Source organism: Pogonomyrmex barbatus, unplaced genomic scaffold, assembly GCF_055798465.1.
Source record: "Pogonomyrmex barbatus isolate J1 unplaced genomic scaffold, ASM5579846v1 scaffold5, whole genome shotgun sequence".
NCBI lineage: Eukaryota > Metazoa > Arthropoda > Insecta > Hymenoptera > Formicidae > Pogonomyrmex > Pogonomyrmex barbatus.
In genome coordinates this window covers 5,701,378-5,717,270 of record NW_028297149.1, presented here as the reverse complement: position 1 = coordinate 5,717,270, position 15,893 = coordinate 5,701,378, and the positions used below count along the sequence as shown (strand labels likewise).

At 37.8% G+C, this 15,893-nt stretch overlaps 1 protein-coding gene across 1 annotated transcript; it reads left to right on the top strand.

Moving 5' to 3' along the window:
* The first annotated feature begins 12,896 nt into the window (after positions 1–12,896).
* Positions 12,897–15,318, top strand: LOC105431893 (NAD-dependent methylenetetrahydrofolate dehydrogenase). Its single transcript, XM_011646380.3, has 4 exons — positions 12,897–13,357; positions 13,758–13,942; positions 14,017–14,385; positions 14,807–15,318. The coding sequence occupies exons 1-4, from the start codon at positions 13,284–13,286 to the stop codon at positions 15,196–15,198; spliced, it is 1,020 nt and encodes a 339-aa protein (XP_011644682.2). The 5' UTR covers positions 12,897–13,283; the 3' UTR covers positions 15,199–15,318.
* Positions 15,319–15,893: the final 575 nt, after the last annotated feature.

Here is a 15,893-nt window from a genome sequence, read left to right as displayed (position 1 = left end):
ATCGTGTCGGAGCCCTTTGTTCCCTGGAGCCACCCTCGGAGTGCGATTCCTTCCTCCCTCTCAACGGGAGGTTGAAAAGCAGCGAGGTGTACGAAGGGCTACCCGGCGGCACCGTTACTAAGGTGCATCGTGAAGATGGAAAAATAATGATTTCCGTCCTTCCGAGATACTCCGTATTATCGAGGAACACGGTCATCAAGGCTTCATTTAGTGCGTTTCTCTCCCTCTCTCCCTTCTTCCTTTTTTTTCTTTTGTCGGGAGCCTCGCACGATGTTCGATAATGCGGCTTTCCAGGCTTGATGGTGGTTTTATCGAACCCGTTCATGAGCTCCGCTCAATTAGCTTCCCCTCGATGCAACGACAAAAGCGTAACGACGCGTGTCCATTTCCCGAGTTTCTTCGCGCTTCGATTTCTGCACTCTGTTTTTTTTTTGTTTTTGTTTTTGTTTTTTTTTTTTTTTTTTTTTTTAATCAATCTCCTCCCCGCCCGAGTCCATTCCGGAATGTGAAAGATGATATAAAATATATCCTTATTTGTATTTTTCGACGGTAGGAAATTGACGATCGTGTACAATTTAATACCATAAATTTAATACGGTAAATATAACGATGTAACTTGAACGCGTAACGGTGCTGCGGCTCATCTCACGTACGCGGAACGACGTACTCTTAAAGGGCCGATTAGCGGGTCCAATTAATTGGGAAAGCCGCCCCTCCGTTTTCGCAGGGAGAACAGAAGCACCGGACACACGCGCGCAGACAAGCAGGCTCGCTCGCTCACTCGCTCTCTCTCGAGCCGGTAACAACAGGAAGATTAATCGCTTTAATTTCCGAGACATGATTAATCATAATTAACAGCTTGCGTTGGTAGCAGCCCCACGGCACGACGAGAGAGGCGCTGAAAGAGAGAGGGATGAGAGAATCACGAGAGCGAGGAGGAGCGGCGCTGCGAGAGACTACGACAGATAATATCGAAATATGCGAGATCGAAGATAAGAACCCGAATTTGAATGTAACACATTGAAGCGAACGGGAGAGAGAGAGAGAGAGAGAGAGAGAGAGAGAGAGAAGCTATTACCTTTTCCTCGCCTCTGTCGCGAATCGCTGCGATTTCTTTCGTTCAAAAATTTCGCATTTCGAAATCCATGCTTCAAAATCAACTTCGTCAAAAAGAAAGAAAATCAATACTGATCCCACAATTTTCTGATCTTCAGGGTCAGACGTAAAATAAGGGTAGTTAGATCGTAGATTGAAATTTCGCTTCGGGACCGAGATCCATCGGAGATTACGACGAGAGCGTCTCATCGTCTCGTAAACCGTGTCTTCTTCCCCTCCCCCTCCCGCTCCCCTCTCCCTCTCCTCCTGCGTTCCTCTCTCTCTCTCGGACTAATGGCGCGCTTAGAATCGCTATTGTTGGAGGAAGTGGCATACGTTTTACGCGTCGCGGGGGAGGTTTCGCGTTGCCGCGCGAAATCTTTAGGTATTCTCTATACAATAGAACATCGTGTAAAAGTTACGCGAAGCCCCGGCGGCTGTACGCCCGCGAATCCTCAAATGCACTGGCAGACTTACGTTTAAATATTCAGGTCTAAAGATGTAAAATTATGCCGCGGAGAACGTGAACTGTACCCAAAGCGGAGTAAGACTTAAGACATTGACTGGGAACGGGAAGCAACTTTGAAAATTTCGTATTCCCAGGGAATCTTAGTGTATATCCGCCTTTTAGGGAGAGAAGTACAGGACACAAACTTGAGGACGGAGGCTGCGCCTTCGTCTGTTTGCTTCAATAATGTCGTATTAACATGTGAAAATAAAAAGTAAGGTACGGCGCGCGCGGGGAGGGATAATTCCTGCGAAACCATGATATGACCAGCGGGACTCTTTAATCAATGTAAAATTCGCGATTCTCTTAGCGATTGAATTTGATTGAACGCCTATCTAGTTTTGTCCGTTGAGTATTGATTATTAATTTTCTAATCTAATCTAACCAGATTACACAAACCGTTTTGCTAGAAATCAAATTTTCTCAGAAAATTATATGAAGGATATTAGATTTATTTATTAAATCCTCCTTTTCCAATTTGGAAAAATCTTCTTTTCTCTTGCCAATTTTTTGCTCTTCCAACTGTGAATAATTAAAGAACTATTTTATATTCCTGCACTCGACGAATTGATACCGACTTGTTACGCTAATGCGAGATAAAATTCGCGGAAATGATCTTGTTATCGGCGAGAGTGACGCTTTAAGAAGGATATGATAAGTGGCCATTAACAGTCGGAGTTGCTCATAGTAATTGGCGGGGGGGGGGGGGGGAGGAAGGGGAAACATAAGTGAGAGAACACGAGGGAGGGGGGGAGGAAGGAAAGGGAGAGCGATATAATCCGACGAAAGGAGGTCAAGAGCCGGTTGGTTAGAATGAATAATATCCCGACACATGCGGCGAACAGTTTCAACCCCGCGGCGCTTCATTTAGCACGCACCGCATCCGCTCCCGCCCCCTCCCATCCCTCGCATTTCCCTCGCCTGCCCCGTTGCGCGAGAGAGAGAGAGAGAGAGAGAGAGAGAGAGAGAGAGAGCAGTGTTTTTCGCAAATTAAGAGATTCACAATAATGGCCTTAATGGTGGTCGTAAGACCTAGCAGCTGAAAATTACGTTGCCACTTAAACGCGATTATTTATTGCCTAATTTACTATTACTGCCGACAGGACGCCGCCGTGTACTTCGGTACACCGACTCGTTTACAGCATTACTCGGCTCGGTTGCGCGGCCCCACGATTAATTTCTTTTTTTTTTTCCGCTTTCTCAATTATCCGAAGCGGCGGCTGAGGTTTAAAGACTCTCAGCGAGAGACGCGTGGGAAATTTTGCGAAATCAATTAATCGCGTAGAAACAAAGTGTGCGGACACGTAGTAGCGATAACGTTTCTCTCTCTCTCTCTCTCTCTCTCTCTCTCTCTCTTCCCCTCCCCCGAACTCTTCCGCTCGAGATGTCAAATTCAAAGCTGGAGGTTACTCAGAATATTTCGGTGCGTTTGTGTCCTCGTGATGGATCGGCCAAATTTCAGATTACGCGGTGATTTGTGTGCGGAAGCGCATGCGGGGGATTACAATTTAAAAGGGGGCTTTCGAAAGACGAGGAGAATCGACAGTTATGTAATAAAAGCGTCGAAATCTCAACGCCGGACTGAGATGTCGAGGATCAAGAGGCGTTATATGAAGTCTTAAGCCTCGCCGGCGAGAGAGAGTCTTTGGGGCTGCTGCTACCACCGCTGCCTGATCGGGAAGTATTTCTCATTTAACCTTTCAGGCTGCTCTCAGGATTACCCCTCGACCGATCCCACTTTCCGCCGCCCACCCACCCTTCTCCCCTCTCCCCCGCCCCCTCGCTCGCACACGTCTACCGAAGACATCAATAACGCCGGCTCCAAAGTTTTGCTCCGCTTCAAAGTGTTTCTCCTACCTTCTTCTCACCGCCCTTCCTCTTTTTCCTACATTTTTTATACCTTACGTCCGATAGTCCGGGAAGCAATGAACTTTGCTCAAAAAATGACAAACGAGCGCTCGCAAGAAGTGGCGGGAAGCCATGGGGAAGCGATGACCGGGAGCGAGAGCGCAGCCACGGGGGTAGAAATCTGCCGGGTTTGTCTCTGGATCTATCGTAATGTGGAATTCCAAATAATCTCAGTTACATCCTCCACGATATCGATTACAAATCGATTACAAATCTTTAATTATTCTTATATTATGAAAATATCCACATTGTCAGGCCAAAAATCTTCTCTTTTAAAATAAATAATTTGATCTTGCGTGCGACTCGAGTATGATATCTGCAAAATGAACCACTGCCATTTTTTGCGTTTACGATCAGATGAACGAGATCTACGCTACGAGATCTCAAAACGGCAAAAAAAAGAAAAGCAAGAAATACCAACAAGATCAAAATCCGAGCCAACAATCGGCGGAGAGTCCGAGCGGGGCGCTCGAAAAGAGAAACGAAGAATCGGGAGAGCAGTTAAAGGCACTGCATCAGGTAGATCAAACATTTTCCGTCGGTTTCCCGCTTCACCTCCTCCCCTGCGAAAACATCATGGAAACCACAGCGCGAAAGGCTGGAACGAAAAAAAATCTCTTAACCAAATGACGCGAAAGAAGGATCCGTGGCGAAAAGGAAAAGGAGGAGCGAAGGGGATGGCGGACAGAAAGAAGAAAAGCTCCCTGGAATTTTAAGCTCCTTCGAAAAGAGCGGCCGATAAGAGGTCGGGACGAACCGGCTCGCGGCGAGGGAGGGGCGAATAAAAAGTTCTGCAAATTTGAGTGGTGGTTTTAACGCCGATGTACGAACCACCGTGGCTGACCGCCGATAAAACCGCTCCCCCGACCCTCCTCCCCCCCGCAGGCCGGTGCCGAAGGCGATCCCGGTTGCGATCGATTGTAATTAAATGGAAACGCTTTTACGTCCACGATGGGCTCGTTACGCTTATCGCTCCATTTTCCACCCCCTTCTTTTTGTCGCGAAATAATATTTTAATTATTACAGCCGCGACGCGCGACGTCAAGCGCGGATTTAACGGCGATAAAAGTGGCTTGCCTGGAACAATGATTTCTTAGCGCGGATAGAAAGATAAAGCTTTCCCGTTAGATATAAATTTATAAGCATAAATCCACGCAAAAACTTTTTTTAGAATTATTGCCGAGCGTCATCTGTCGCGAAAACATTCGCGCGACATTTTCTAAACGCTTTTCGCTTCTCGACAACTAAATTGCTGACGTTAAGCAAAGCTGCACAGAATCCTGCTTTAATTACGAGAGAATGACTCGCAAAGATAGTTCTAATGAAAAACGGTGTGCGCAATATATATCGTATGAACGCTACGTATGAACAATATATGAACAATAAATATACCGAATGGCCGGCAATTTTGTGCGCGAGAAAAATAAAGAGTATATATGAAAAATTAAATGAGAATTATAAAAATCAATTTTTTTCAAAGGCAAATGAATTCTCCCGATATCTCGCGGCAAAGATTTATAATTTCGGCTTATTTTCAAGAGAAATCAAGAGAAGCCAATCGAGTGATCGTATCGATCCCGTAAATTATTTAATCGAAAAAAATACATCGACACCTACAATACATTTTTACGCGAATGGAACGCGATAGGCAGGTTTATTCAAATTTATGCAACAAAGTTACATTTATCGTACACGACTGCGTATCATCGTGTCGTTTTACATTTCTTTTTTTTTTTTTTTTTTTTTTTTTTTAACGTGACATCGTTTTCTCTTAACTATAACGTGCGCGGTCATTACATTAATGTCATGTAACTACCAGCGGTGTATCAAAATGCACTATGTGATATCTAGAAATGTATCCGCGTATATATTCTTATCGAGCAGGGAGAATCTCGGTATGCTTTGTGTAACGCAACGTATATATTTATACGCGAACGCCCGTATATATTTCTACACAAACATTAATTTAATTATGCAAATCCTATACACGCTATCCCGGACTAAATTAATTTCAATTTGAAATTGATTCGGAGTTTTTGTGATTTTTATTATTTGAAACATCAGTCGGATCATCCTCGTCCATCCAGAATGGAAAAAGAGTCAGCGATTATCTTTCTCGCCGCAATTGTAAGCCTTCAATTGACATCCCTTACGCCGTATTACATGTATTTTGATATCAGCAACGGCTGGCCCCAAAGATCCGGCGGATCCGTGTTTCCGGCAAGTAGTAATACCGCAAATGCGGTCAGCCGCCAGTCCAGATTCTGATGGAAATCGCCGGCCGCAAATCCAGATTTCCACGAGAATCGCGAAACACGTCCGACATCCTCCCGATGAGAAATCGTAGAATTTACCCCACCGTTGCCGCCACCGCTTACATTAAATTAAAAGCTTAATTAACTGCGCTCTGCAGATGGCAATCAATGACCGACGGAATTCCATAATAAGCCGTTGCCTTAGTAATTCGCGCGTGAGATCGGAAATAATGTCGGGGTCAACGACGATAGCTGTCGGGAAAAAAGGGAAGATTTTCGAGGCAGCACGTGAAAAACGAGAAATTCGGTGAAAAAAATCGAAGCGTACACCATTCGTTTATAATTCCTAGGCACTTTATGAAATAAAATAAAATACACATTTTTGTGTGATTTTTTTTTTTTTATTTCGGCAACTACATTCTTTTTGATTACAAAATAAGAAAAATGTCTGTTAGATGTCTATTATATTATTGCTGGAAAAAACTTACTTTTATTTTATTTTATTTTATTTTATTTGAATTTAATTTATTTTATTTTTTTAAGATTAGTCAAGACTTCTAAACGATAGCGTCAAAAAATTAATTTTGATGCGTCGCATCTTTTTTTTAATCTGTTATCGTTAAACATTTCATTTCTATTATTGAACTCGAGGACTTAGTCAATCGCTTCTATAAATAAATTTATTTGCGCGATTATGATAGACGATCGTGTTGCTAGTTTATCGAACGCGATAATAAAAATTTAGCGGCAATCGCTACAACGTGTTGCAACGATACTACGATCGTTACGCACAATTTCAATCAAAATAACCACAGTGTCAGTGCCCTGTCATCGTCGTCTGCGATATGTGCGAGCAAATATCCATTGCAAAAGTTGATTCGCGACAAGCCGATGCGTGACCTACTGACGTCAACCGTCGACATCGCTCTTGTTTTCAGAGATGTCGGTGCGCCACCAGTTTTTACGTCATAACTTCTCGTTAGCGGCGATATTCCGAACAAGTTTACTCATATCTGCGCGATTTTTTTTTTTTCGCCGGAGTTTATCAAGACCTCCTCCCCCCCCCCCTTCCTCCCCCGGATATGTCTGATATAAAAATAGAAGTGGGCGGTGTGACATCCGATTGTCGCAATGATGAAGTGAAAAGTGACAGCATAATATGGAGCATCTCGATTTTATTACAATTTAATACTACAAATATATAAAAAAAATAACGAATCTTTGAAATTTTTTATTACTAATAGAACGATATAACAACTCTTCTAAAATTTTTGATTAAAAAGAGAATTTTGTATTAAGATCATCAGAAGTCAGAAAGAATTATTTTTAAGCATTTATTTTTATGATATTTGAAATTCAATACGTTGAATGAAGAGCTAATGATATTTTTCTTTATAATCAATTATTATATTAAAATTTAAAAATATTAAAAAATTTTAATAACGTTTTAAAACATTCAACTCGTTTTCTTATTTTCTGTGTTATATCATTGTTGTAACATTGTTGTAAAAATGAATGATATTTATATTAGTAGTACATATTTCTTTTTGTCAAATATTGAATTTAGCGAACGGCAGACAAATAATAGATAACTCATATTTCTTTTAATATTTAATTTTTTCTTTAATATTTAACTCTAGAGGGTCTATAATGAAACATATATCTTTAAAAAGTCTCCAGCATACTGAAAAAATTCTATTTTTGGTAAATATTAAGCTATTAAAATTAAAATCAGAGTTTATTTTCAAGAAAATCAAGAGAATTCTTTAAATTTTAATTAAAAGATATTGTGACAAAAATAATTATAAAATATAACAATTATTTACGTAATAAGATCAGAAAGTTCTTAGATTATGAAAGGTTCGACATGATGTATAGTAATTACTTTTGTGAAAAAAATAGTTCTACTGAAGTATCTAAAAATTTGAGCAGATACAAATTTAACAATAATTTTGTCAAACCATCAAAATAATTATGTAGAACGTTCACATTAATTGCTAAAATATTAAAAAATTTTTAAATATTATCATCATGCTTAAGCAACCTATGTAATTATTTTCAGATCTGACCACTTTTTTAGATACTTTAACAAAATTGTTCTTTCTATACGAATAATTATTACTCTAATATAACTGACAATATAAATTTTTCATGATACATGTGTAAAAAGCGTAATTTTATTTGAGCCCTTTAGCTCATAATTTCAAAGATATCGAGAAAAGAAAACTAAAGTCATTTGTGTAGAATATGATGTAAGATTATGTATTGGGATATATTTTTAAAAATTCCATGAAAAATAAAATGTTATGTTACATTTCACCGTATATAAAAATTTCATTAAAATTTGATATCTTAATTCTTGCATTCGCCATATCCGCCACGTCATTTTTTATTTTCATACTTTGATATCTTCGTATTCGGTAATTCTAAAAAATTCAATTATAAACAACTTTAGAATTTATGATAATATTTTACTTCTGACATGACACCTGTCATATTAGAATTTTTATATCTTACTTCCATTTTTACATTCTCAGCAACCCCACGAACTTCTAAAAATAATCAAACAGAGATATATGTCTCAACTCTCAAAAATAATCAGATCTCGATCAGGATTCGAAGCGCAAAGCTGTGTTCTACATAGATAAGAGGAAAGAAGGTTTCGAGTAAGACTGTCGAATTTGGAAGCATTCGCGCAAGCTGCTCTCGCTGTGTCAATAGCGATAACGACGTATGTTCCGATTACCGGCAACCGGTTTTATCGGTGAGAAACGCGCAGATTCTTCGGACGATAAATTATGTATGAGCGCTGTCGCGAAGCTTACCGGGCGGAGGGTAAAGGACAAAGGGGCGAGAGGTAGGTACGAGACAGGAATACATATTTATTCATTCAACGGGCGCATATTTTTTTGCATAATGCAGCCTGCCGCGCGGTGCTCCGATCGCGTCGACGTCGTCTGAAATATCGGGAGTAATTCCACGCTCGAAGGGAAGAAAGGCGAAGGAAGGGTTGGACGAGGAGGGTCGAAAGAGGAAACGCGACGCTTACGCGTCTTACGTGGAAGGCGGAGGGGGAGGATGGGACTCGCGGAGGGAGGGGAGGGGGGAGGGGGGGGAGGCGGGTTTACGGGGAACGGGCGCCGCTAAAGAGACGCATAATTATCATAGTTGCGCAGTTATGGCGGGCGCTGAATTGTTAAAATGTTGAGTGACGAGGAATTCTGGACGGGCACAAAACCAGCTCGTGAATTTAGGAAATTCAAGCTGCACGGACACACGCGAAAAGAACTCGCTGGAATTAATCACCACCGACTAAAATAACTGAACTGCGTGACATAGTTGCATCTCTCGCTCTCGCTCTCTCTCTCTCTCTCTCCCCCCCCCCTTTCGTCACCCTTTCTCCCGGCGAGATGTAAAACCGGATATTTGCGCGGGCGGGATATTTTATATATAATTTACATTGTGTCTCCACTGGGAAGAGAGTATATTAACATCCGCGTCAATGCGCGACGCTGTAAGAACTCGCGCTCGAATTAATTTCAACATTGATCATTCTTCTTCGTTATATGTTACAATAATGGAACGCCACTCTCAAATGAACTAACGATGCCGGAACATAATTAATTATTATTTAATACGTGCATACACACGTGCGCGCGCGCGCGTATTAAATAATAATTTTGTCCCATTCAAGCATAGTTAGTCTATTCAAAAATAAAATGGCGTTCTATTATTGTAAAAAAAATATATATATTTTTTTTTTTATTATATTATGTGTCATATATGTATTTTCCATATCGTCAAAGACATCGGAAACGTTTCTCGTTGCAACGTCAAGTATTTCGGCCGGGCGTGCCGCAATCAATTTGAAATTTTGACAGCATGATTTTAGCAACAAACGCGCGTTCACACATACCAGCACTTTGATCGGAACTGAGACCAACTATTTGATCAATGGTCGCACGTCGAGGCAGCCTCAAGCTCGGCTTATAATATCGCGGAAAGTATGCGCCCAATGCGCCAAATCTTGCGGCCAACTAAATATTCGGCCGCACCACGGGGGGATCTGCTAAAATTGTCCGGTATCCCATTCTCGTCCTCAAAATAGTTAACAATAATCGATAGACCGCTATTTCGAAACAAAGTGACGACAATGCATTGTTGCGAGATTACACTGAAAGACGCGAAGCATTCCACCGGTCCATCGTCGTAAGCAGCGACAGACCTCATTAATTTCTAATTTTGTTACTTTAACTATCAGATATTCTCCTTTTATTATTCTCGCTTTCTCTTTCCCAGATTTATCTCTTTTTAATAAATTAATAAATTTAATATTAAAATATTAATGAATTTAAAAATAATTATTATGCATCAAGATTCAGCAATGATCATAAAAATGCCATTTTTATACAACATCTAGTAGAAACAAGGAATTTTGTTTCCTCGTTATATTTTATAAAAAGAGACAAATCTGAAAGAAGAAAATAATGAGAACGTCTGATTATTTAAAATAATTAGAAATTAGAAATCAATAAGATCTGTCGCTGTTAACAATAACGGATACTTTTTTATTAATAAATTCCAAAATAATTATTACGCACCAAGATCCAGCGATGACCATAAAAATATCTTCTTATATGACACCCAGTACGAAAACTTTGTTTCTTTCTTTATAAGAGACAAATCTGAAAAGAAAGGAAAATATGTTGAACAAATAAATATTCCCGACATCAATCGACATTAATATAAATTCGGTAGGCGGCCTCCTCGTTTTTGCCTCTTCGTCCCTTCGGATTTCGGGCAAGTTTGCGCGTCAAATTTCGCGATATGTCGCGTAACGGCGTACGTGCGGACACCGGGCCCGGGTGTTTAATATTTACTATGCGGGCCACGTTACAGTAGTTACGACACGATGGATCGGAGTAATAATACGGCGTTACGGCACGCCGGTACGCCCAGTCATATTTCATACTCTTAATACAGTTCCAACGTGATATTACCTCGTCGCCGGGACGCGCGTCTCTTTTCCGGGGCCCGAAAGTTGCCAATAATTTTACGTAATCGCCTCGGCGTCTGGCGCATTATCACATTCCGCGAACCGAGAACACATCTTAACGAGTGACCTGCACGCTCGATATCGCGATACGACGGTATTACGAATTGCGTTGCTTAATCGGATTAGTGGAAAAAGCACACACGACGTCGACGTTGTTTTCGCGTTAATCGATTGATTAATTAATGAACGGTTATTAATCTCTGAATGAGGAATATTATCCGTCTGTTTACGGAACTTCGCCTCGTGAGAAATCCAAATATTGTTTGATTTAATAAAAATATCTTAAGAGAACTCTTTTGAGAAAGAATCAGAAAAATTTATTAATAATTATTAATTTATACATAATATTATTCAATATTTATTAATAATTCATATATTCTTTTAATATTTCTACGCTACGACCTGTCGACGTAAAAAATAATGTCTCTGAATGTGTAAATAAATTGTTGAAAAAATTAATTTTGTAACATAGATATATAATATTTTAAAGTAGTAATAAATATAAAGTAATAAATATAAAGTATTATGGACGACGAAAGTGTCGTTCACAAATAAAAATTATCTTTGCATGTATAACTAACATAGAACAGTAACGTATTTATGAATAGGAAATATACATTCAATGAAAAAAGATAATTTCAAAGATAGAATGAATCAAATAATTTATTGTTTTATTATTTATATGCAACTTTCAACAGAATATTCAACATATCATGTCGATCACCTATTAACGTATAACGTATATCTTTTTTTATATGAAAAAAAAAAGAAGAGTCAATAGTTTCTTTTTTTATCCCCTTCTTAATTCTTAATCTCAAATTTAAATCCTGAATCCAGAGCTTTTTTAAGTTTCCAAGGAAATTTTTAAATATTTCAAGATTTTTAATTTAAGTATTAAGCCACACGTCATTCCAACATATTTTTTTTTTTTTTATTAGTAAAAAGTTTCGTTCACAAAGTACTGAGCTCGAGCGTTGGGTCAATATTACAAATAATTCTATTGTTATTCATATAGCTAGCAATAAGTAAGATATAATGAAAAGATTAGTAAAAAGAAAAAAGAGAAATTTAAATTAACATGTAGCAAATTAACTTCGGAAATATAAATCAAAAAATAAGGAACGTTTCGTAAACTCTGAAACTTTGAACTATGCAACTATGACTAAAATAATAAATAGTAAAAGTGATATTAATAAACAATAAGTTAAATCTAAACTAAACTAGATTCAATGCAATATAATATGAATCTAGACTAAACTAAACCCGGTTGAAATATAAGCACTTTAACGGAATTGTAGCTCCATCTCGAAGCAGTTCTCAAATCATTTCCTTATAAATATATATCTCGGCTAGTAACGTCGATCTCTTCTTTTTGATTTTTCCACATAATTAATGATTAATGAAAAATACAATTTTGTAGCAATTTACAATATTATTGCAATACGATATTATTGCAAATATATAATATAATCATTACTCATGAGGTTTAAAAAATATGTTGTAAAGCGTCTGAATAATAATTAATTATACAGATAAGAAGAATAAGGAACAAGAAATTGAAAATAGAGAATTAGGAATAAAAATTAAAAATTAAAAATTTCAACTCATAGAGAAATTCATTCTTCAATAGACAATCAAAGAAATAGCATAGTGTTCTTTTATTAATAAAAAATTATTTTCTCTCTCTCTCTCTAATTTTTTATATTTAATTCCTTATTTCTATTTATTGTATCTGAACCTTATGAACTTAATATTTAATATTAATATTAAATCATAAACTAATATTTTTCGCTCACTCATACCAATGAATCGTGAATTTATCGATCGTCAATAATATCTGTACTTTTATAAAAAAAAAAAAAAAATAATGATTCTTCAAAGCCCATTAAAGTTGTTTTTTTTTTTTTTTTTTTTTTTTTTTTTTTTTTTTTTTTTTCATATCTTTTCTCACTTTCGACAAATTTTAAATATATGTTTATTTTATATATTTTTTCTAATTTAGTTATAAAGAAATAGAACATAAAAAAACAGACTATAGAGTATAATCGATAACGTTCCAACCGAAACATTCGTCAAGATGGACCCATCGACTCCGGAATTTGACCGGCTCCGCTTTTTTCCGCTCTCGCGGTTTTTCCGGCCGGGAAAAGGCGGAACCGGTCCGACGAGTGTTCTAATCCGCTCGCCTTTCACTCGCGATCTCGTTTGGCAGCAAACCCGATCGATTTCGCAACCCCTGCAGCGCTGTCGACCCCCTGCAAACCAGCGCTTATCGCGAGCGCAACGTCAGCTGTTTGTCCGTTGAACATCTTGCGTTATCGCGAAGACCCCCCGCGTTATCAAGGATTACACAAGCCTCTTGCGGGAATCCTCCGCCGAAATTCATGGTAAGTTGACGGCATGCGGTAGCACGACAACCTCAGATCGTCGTGTGAAACTCACGAAGCAACAGCGGCCGACAATGTTCTCCTGGAGGAACGTTCTCTCCGTCGTCTCGCAGAAGTTCGCGAGGAAGTTACATCTCTCGAAAATCCGGTAACGATCATTTTTCTCTTGGAATGGACATGCATGCAATTATTTTTGACATAATTTTTGATATAAAAAAAAGAAATATAATGCATTGTAATATCTCTTAGAATGTATGAGGGACATCTGTAATATATGTAGTAACATTATTATGTACCATAAATATCTTTTATATATTAGAGATTGAAATTTTTTTAATGTTAGACAATAAATATATATATCAAATATGTATTGAAGGAAAAATGAAAGTGATCGATAAAATTGAAAAACAATTTTATTTAGTTTTAAACGCGTTTTCTCCCTGTCAGTAAATTCACTATATATTATTCATTACTAATCAAAAAAACATATAAATATATTAACTTGCGATTATTATCCATTATTTTTATTACAATTTTGCTGGTTACAGACAAGAAGCTGTGATAATAGACGGAACGAAAATAGCAGAGGAAATTCAAGAGGAATTAAAGACAGTTGTAGATACTTGTACAAATGCCGGGAAGAAGAGGCCAAAGCTAGTGGCGATATTGGTGGGAAATCATCCATCCAGTAAAGCATACGTTGGTAGGAAAATGAAGGCGGCAAAGTTGATAGGTAGATTTTTTTATTTTCAACAAATCGCTGGTTTCTACTCTTCTCGCATACTAATCTTATCTATCAATCATCAGGAATCGAGAGTTATACTATTCATTTGGGAGAAAATATAACGCAGGCAGAGCTTCTTAACGAAATCGACAGTCTCAACAGAGATCCATCAGTCGATGGTGTCTTGGTACAATTACCATTACCTAAGGGCATGAATGAAAGAGAAGTATGCCAAGCAATAATTCCCAAGAAAGATGTGGATGGCTTCCACTTAGAGAATCTCGGTAATCTGACCCTCGATAACAGCAGTATTGTACCAGCCACTGCCCTAGCCGTGAAGGAATTAGTACTCAGAACTAAAATCGAGACCTTTGGGAAGAATGCCGTGGTTGTGGGTAGATCGAAGCATGTCGGGCTGCCTATCGCATTGTTACTTCATGCCGATGGCAAAGGTGATTGACTTATCAATTCGGCAACCAAATTTGATCATATTAAAGTCACGATAGCATACTTATTTTGACACCATAGACGTTTCAAATTGCATCACTGTCTGTGACGTTATCTAATATTTTGCGTCTATTTCTATTTCACAATGATAATTTCTTTTAAATATACACATATAAAAAACAATGATATGTTTCAAACACAAAAGACAAACATTTCTGATCACGATTGGATCTTCATGCCTAATTATTACTTTTTGAATTCATATATATATATATATATGATTTTATATATTTTTTTTTATTTCTCTTTGTCTTCTTCTTTTAATGGGAAAACTTTTTTACGGATTAGAATTTTAATAACATGAATTCTTCATGTTATTGTTTCATCTTTAAATTCCCAAACTAATTGTGCAAATTCCAATTTCAGGTGAAACAGGTGCGATGGATATGACAACGACAATCTGCCATCGTCACACGCCTCACACAGAGTTAGAAAAATATACGAAATTGGCGGATTTGGTAGTAGTGGCGGCCGGGGTTCCCGGCTTGATCACCAAGGACATGATAAAGCCGGGTGCTTGCGTAATCGATGTGGGTATCACCAGAGTGAAGACAGCAGACGGCAAGTATCGTTTGGTGGGAGATGTGGATTACGACAGCGTGAAGGAGGTCGCTGGATACATCACACCGGTTCCCGGTGGTGTCGGTCCCATGACAGTGGCGATGCTGATGAAAAACACAGTCACGGCCGCTATGAGAAATCAAGAAGACATAAAACAGTCCGATCAATTGGAAGACAGCGAGGCATTTGTATATTGACGCATGATAATAGAATATGTTATTTGAAATGATCGATAGATATATTTTTGTATTTTGTAGTATAAAAATAAGTATTATTCTTGCGAAGATAATTATAAATAAAGCTATTTTATTTGTTAATTTAAATGACATTAATAGGAACATTATGTAACAGTTGAGTAAAAAACAAGATTGTAGCAAACAATCTGTTCCTTTTACATACTTTATTGCGTTCTTTTGTTATTTTCATGTAATTTCTTTGTTACTTTCTTTCATGATTTTTTTAACACTTTTTACTTTATAAATACTCATTATTATTTTGTAAATACTTATTAATTTCAATAGTAAATTTTTATTAAATGGAACATTTCAGAAATATCTTTAAATCTCCTAAATATCTTAAAAATATTAATTTTAGATTTTCTGAAATATAATTTCAGATTCCCAGAAACCTATTAGCTTCAAATCCCAAAAAATATTAGCTTCAAGTTTCAGAAATATTAGCTTCTGATTTTCAGAAATACTTATCAGCCTCAAATCTCAGAGATATTAGCTTCAGGCTCCCAGAAATATAACTCCACTACTGTTTCCCTGTTATCTCGGATGTGCAATTTCGAATGCATAAATCTTTCATTATCGCAACAAATATTCTTGCGCATATTCGCCAGACATTGGCAAGATATCACATCACTGTAAAAATCTTTCTTTATTTAATT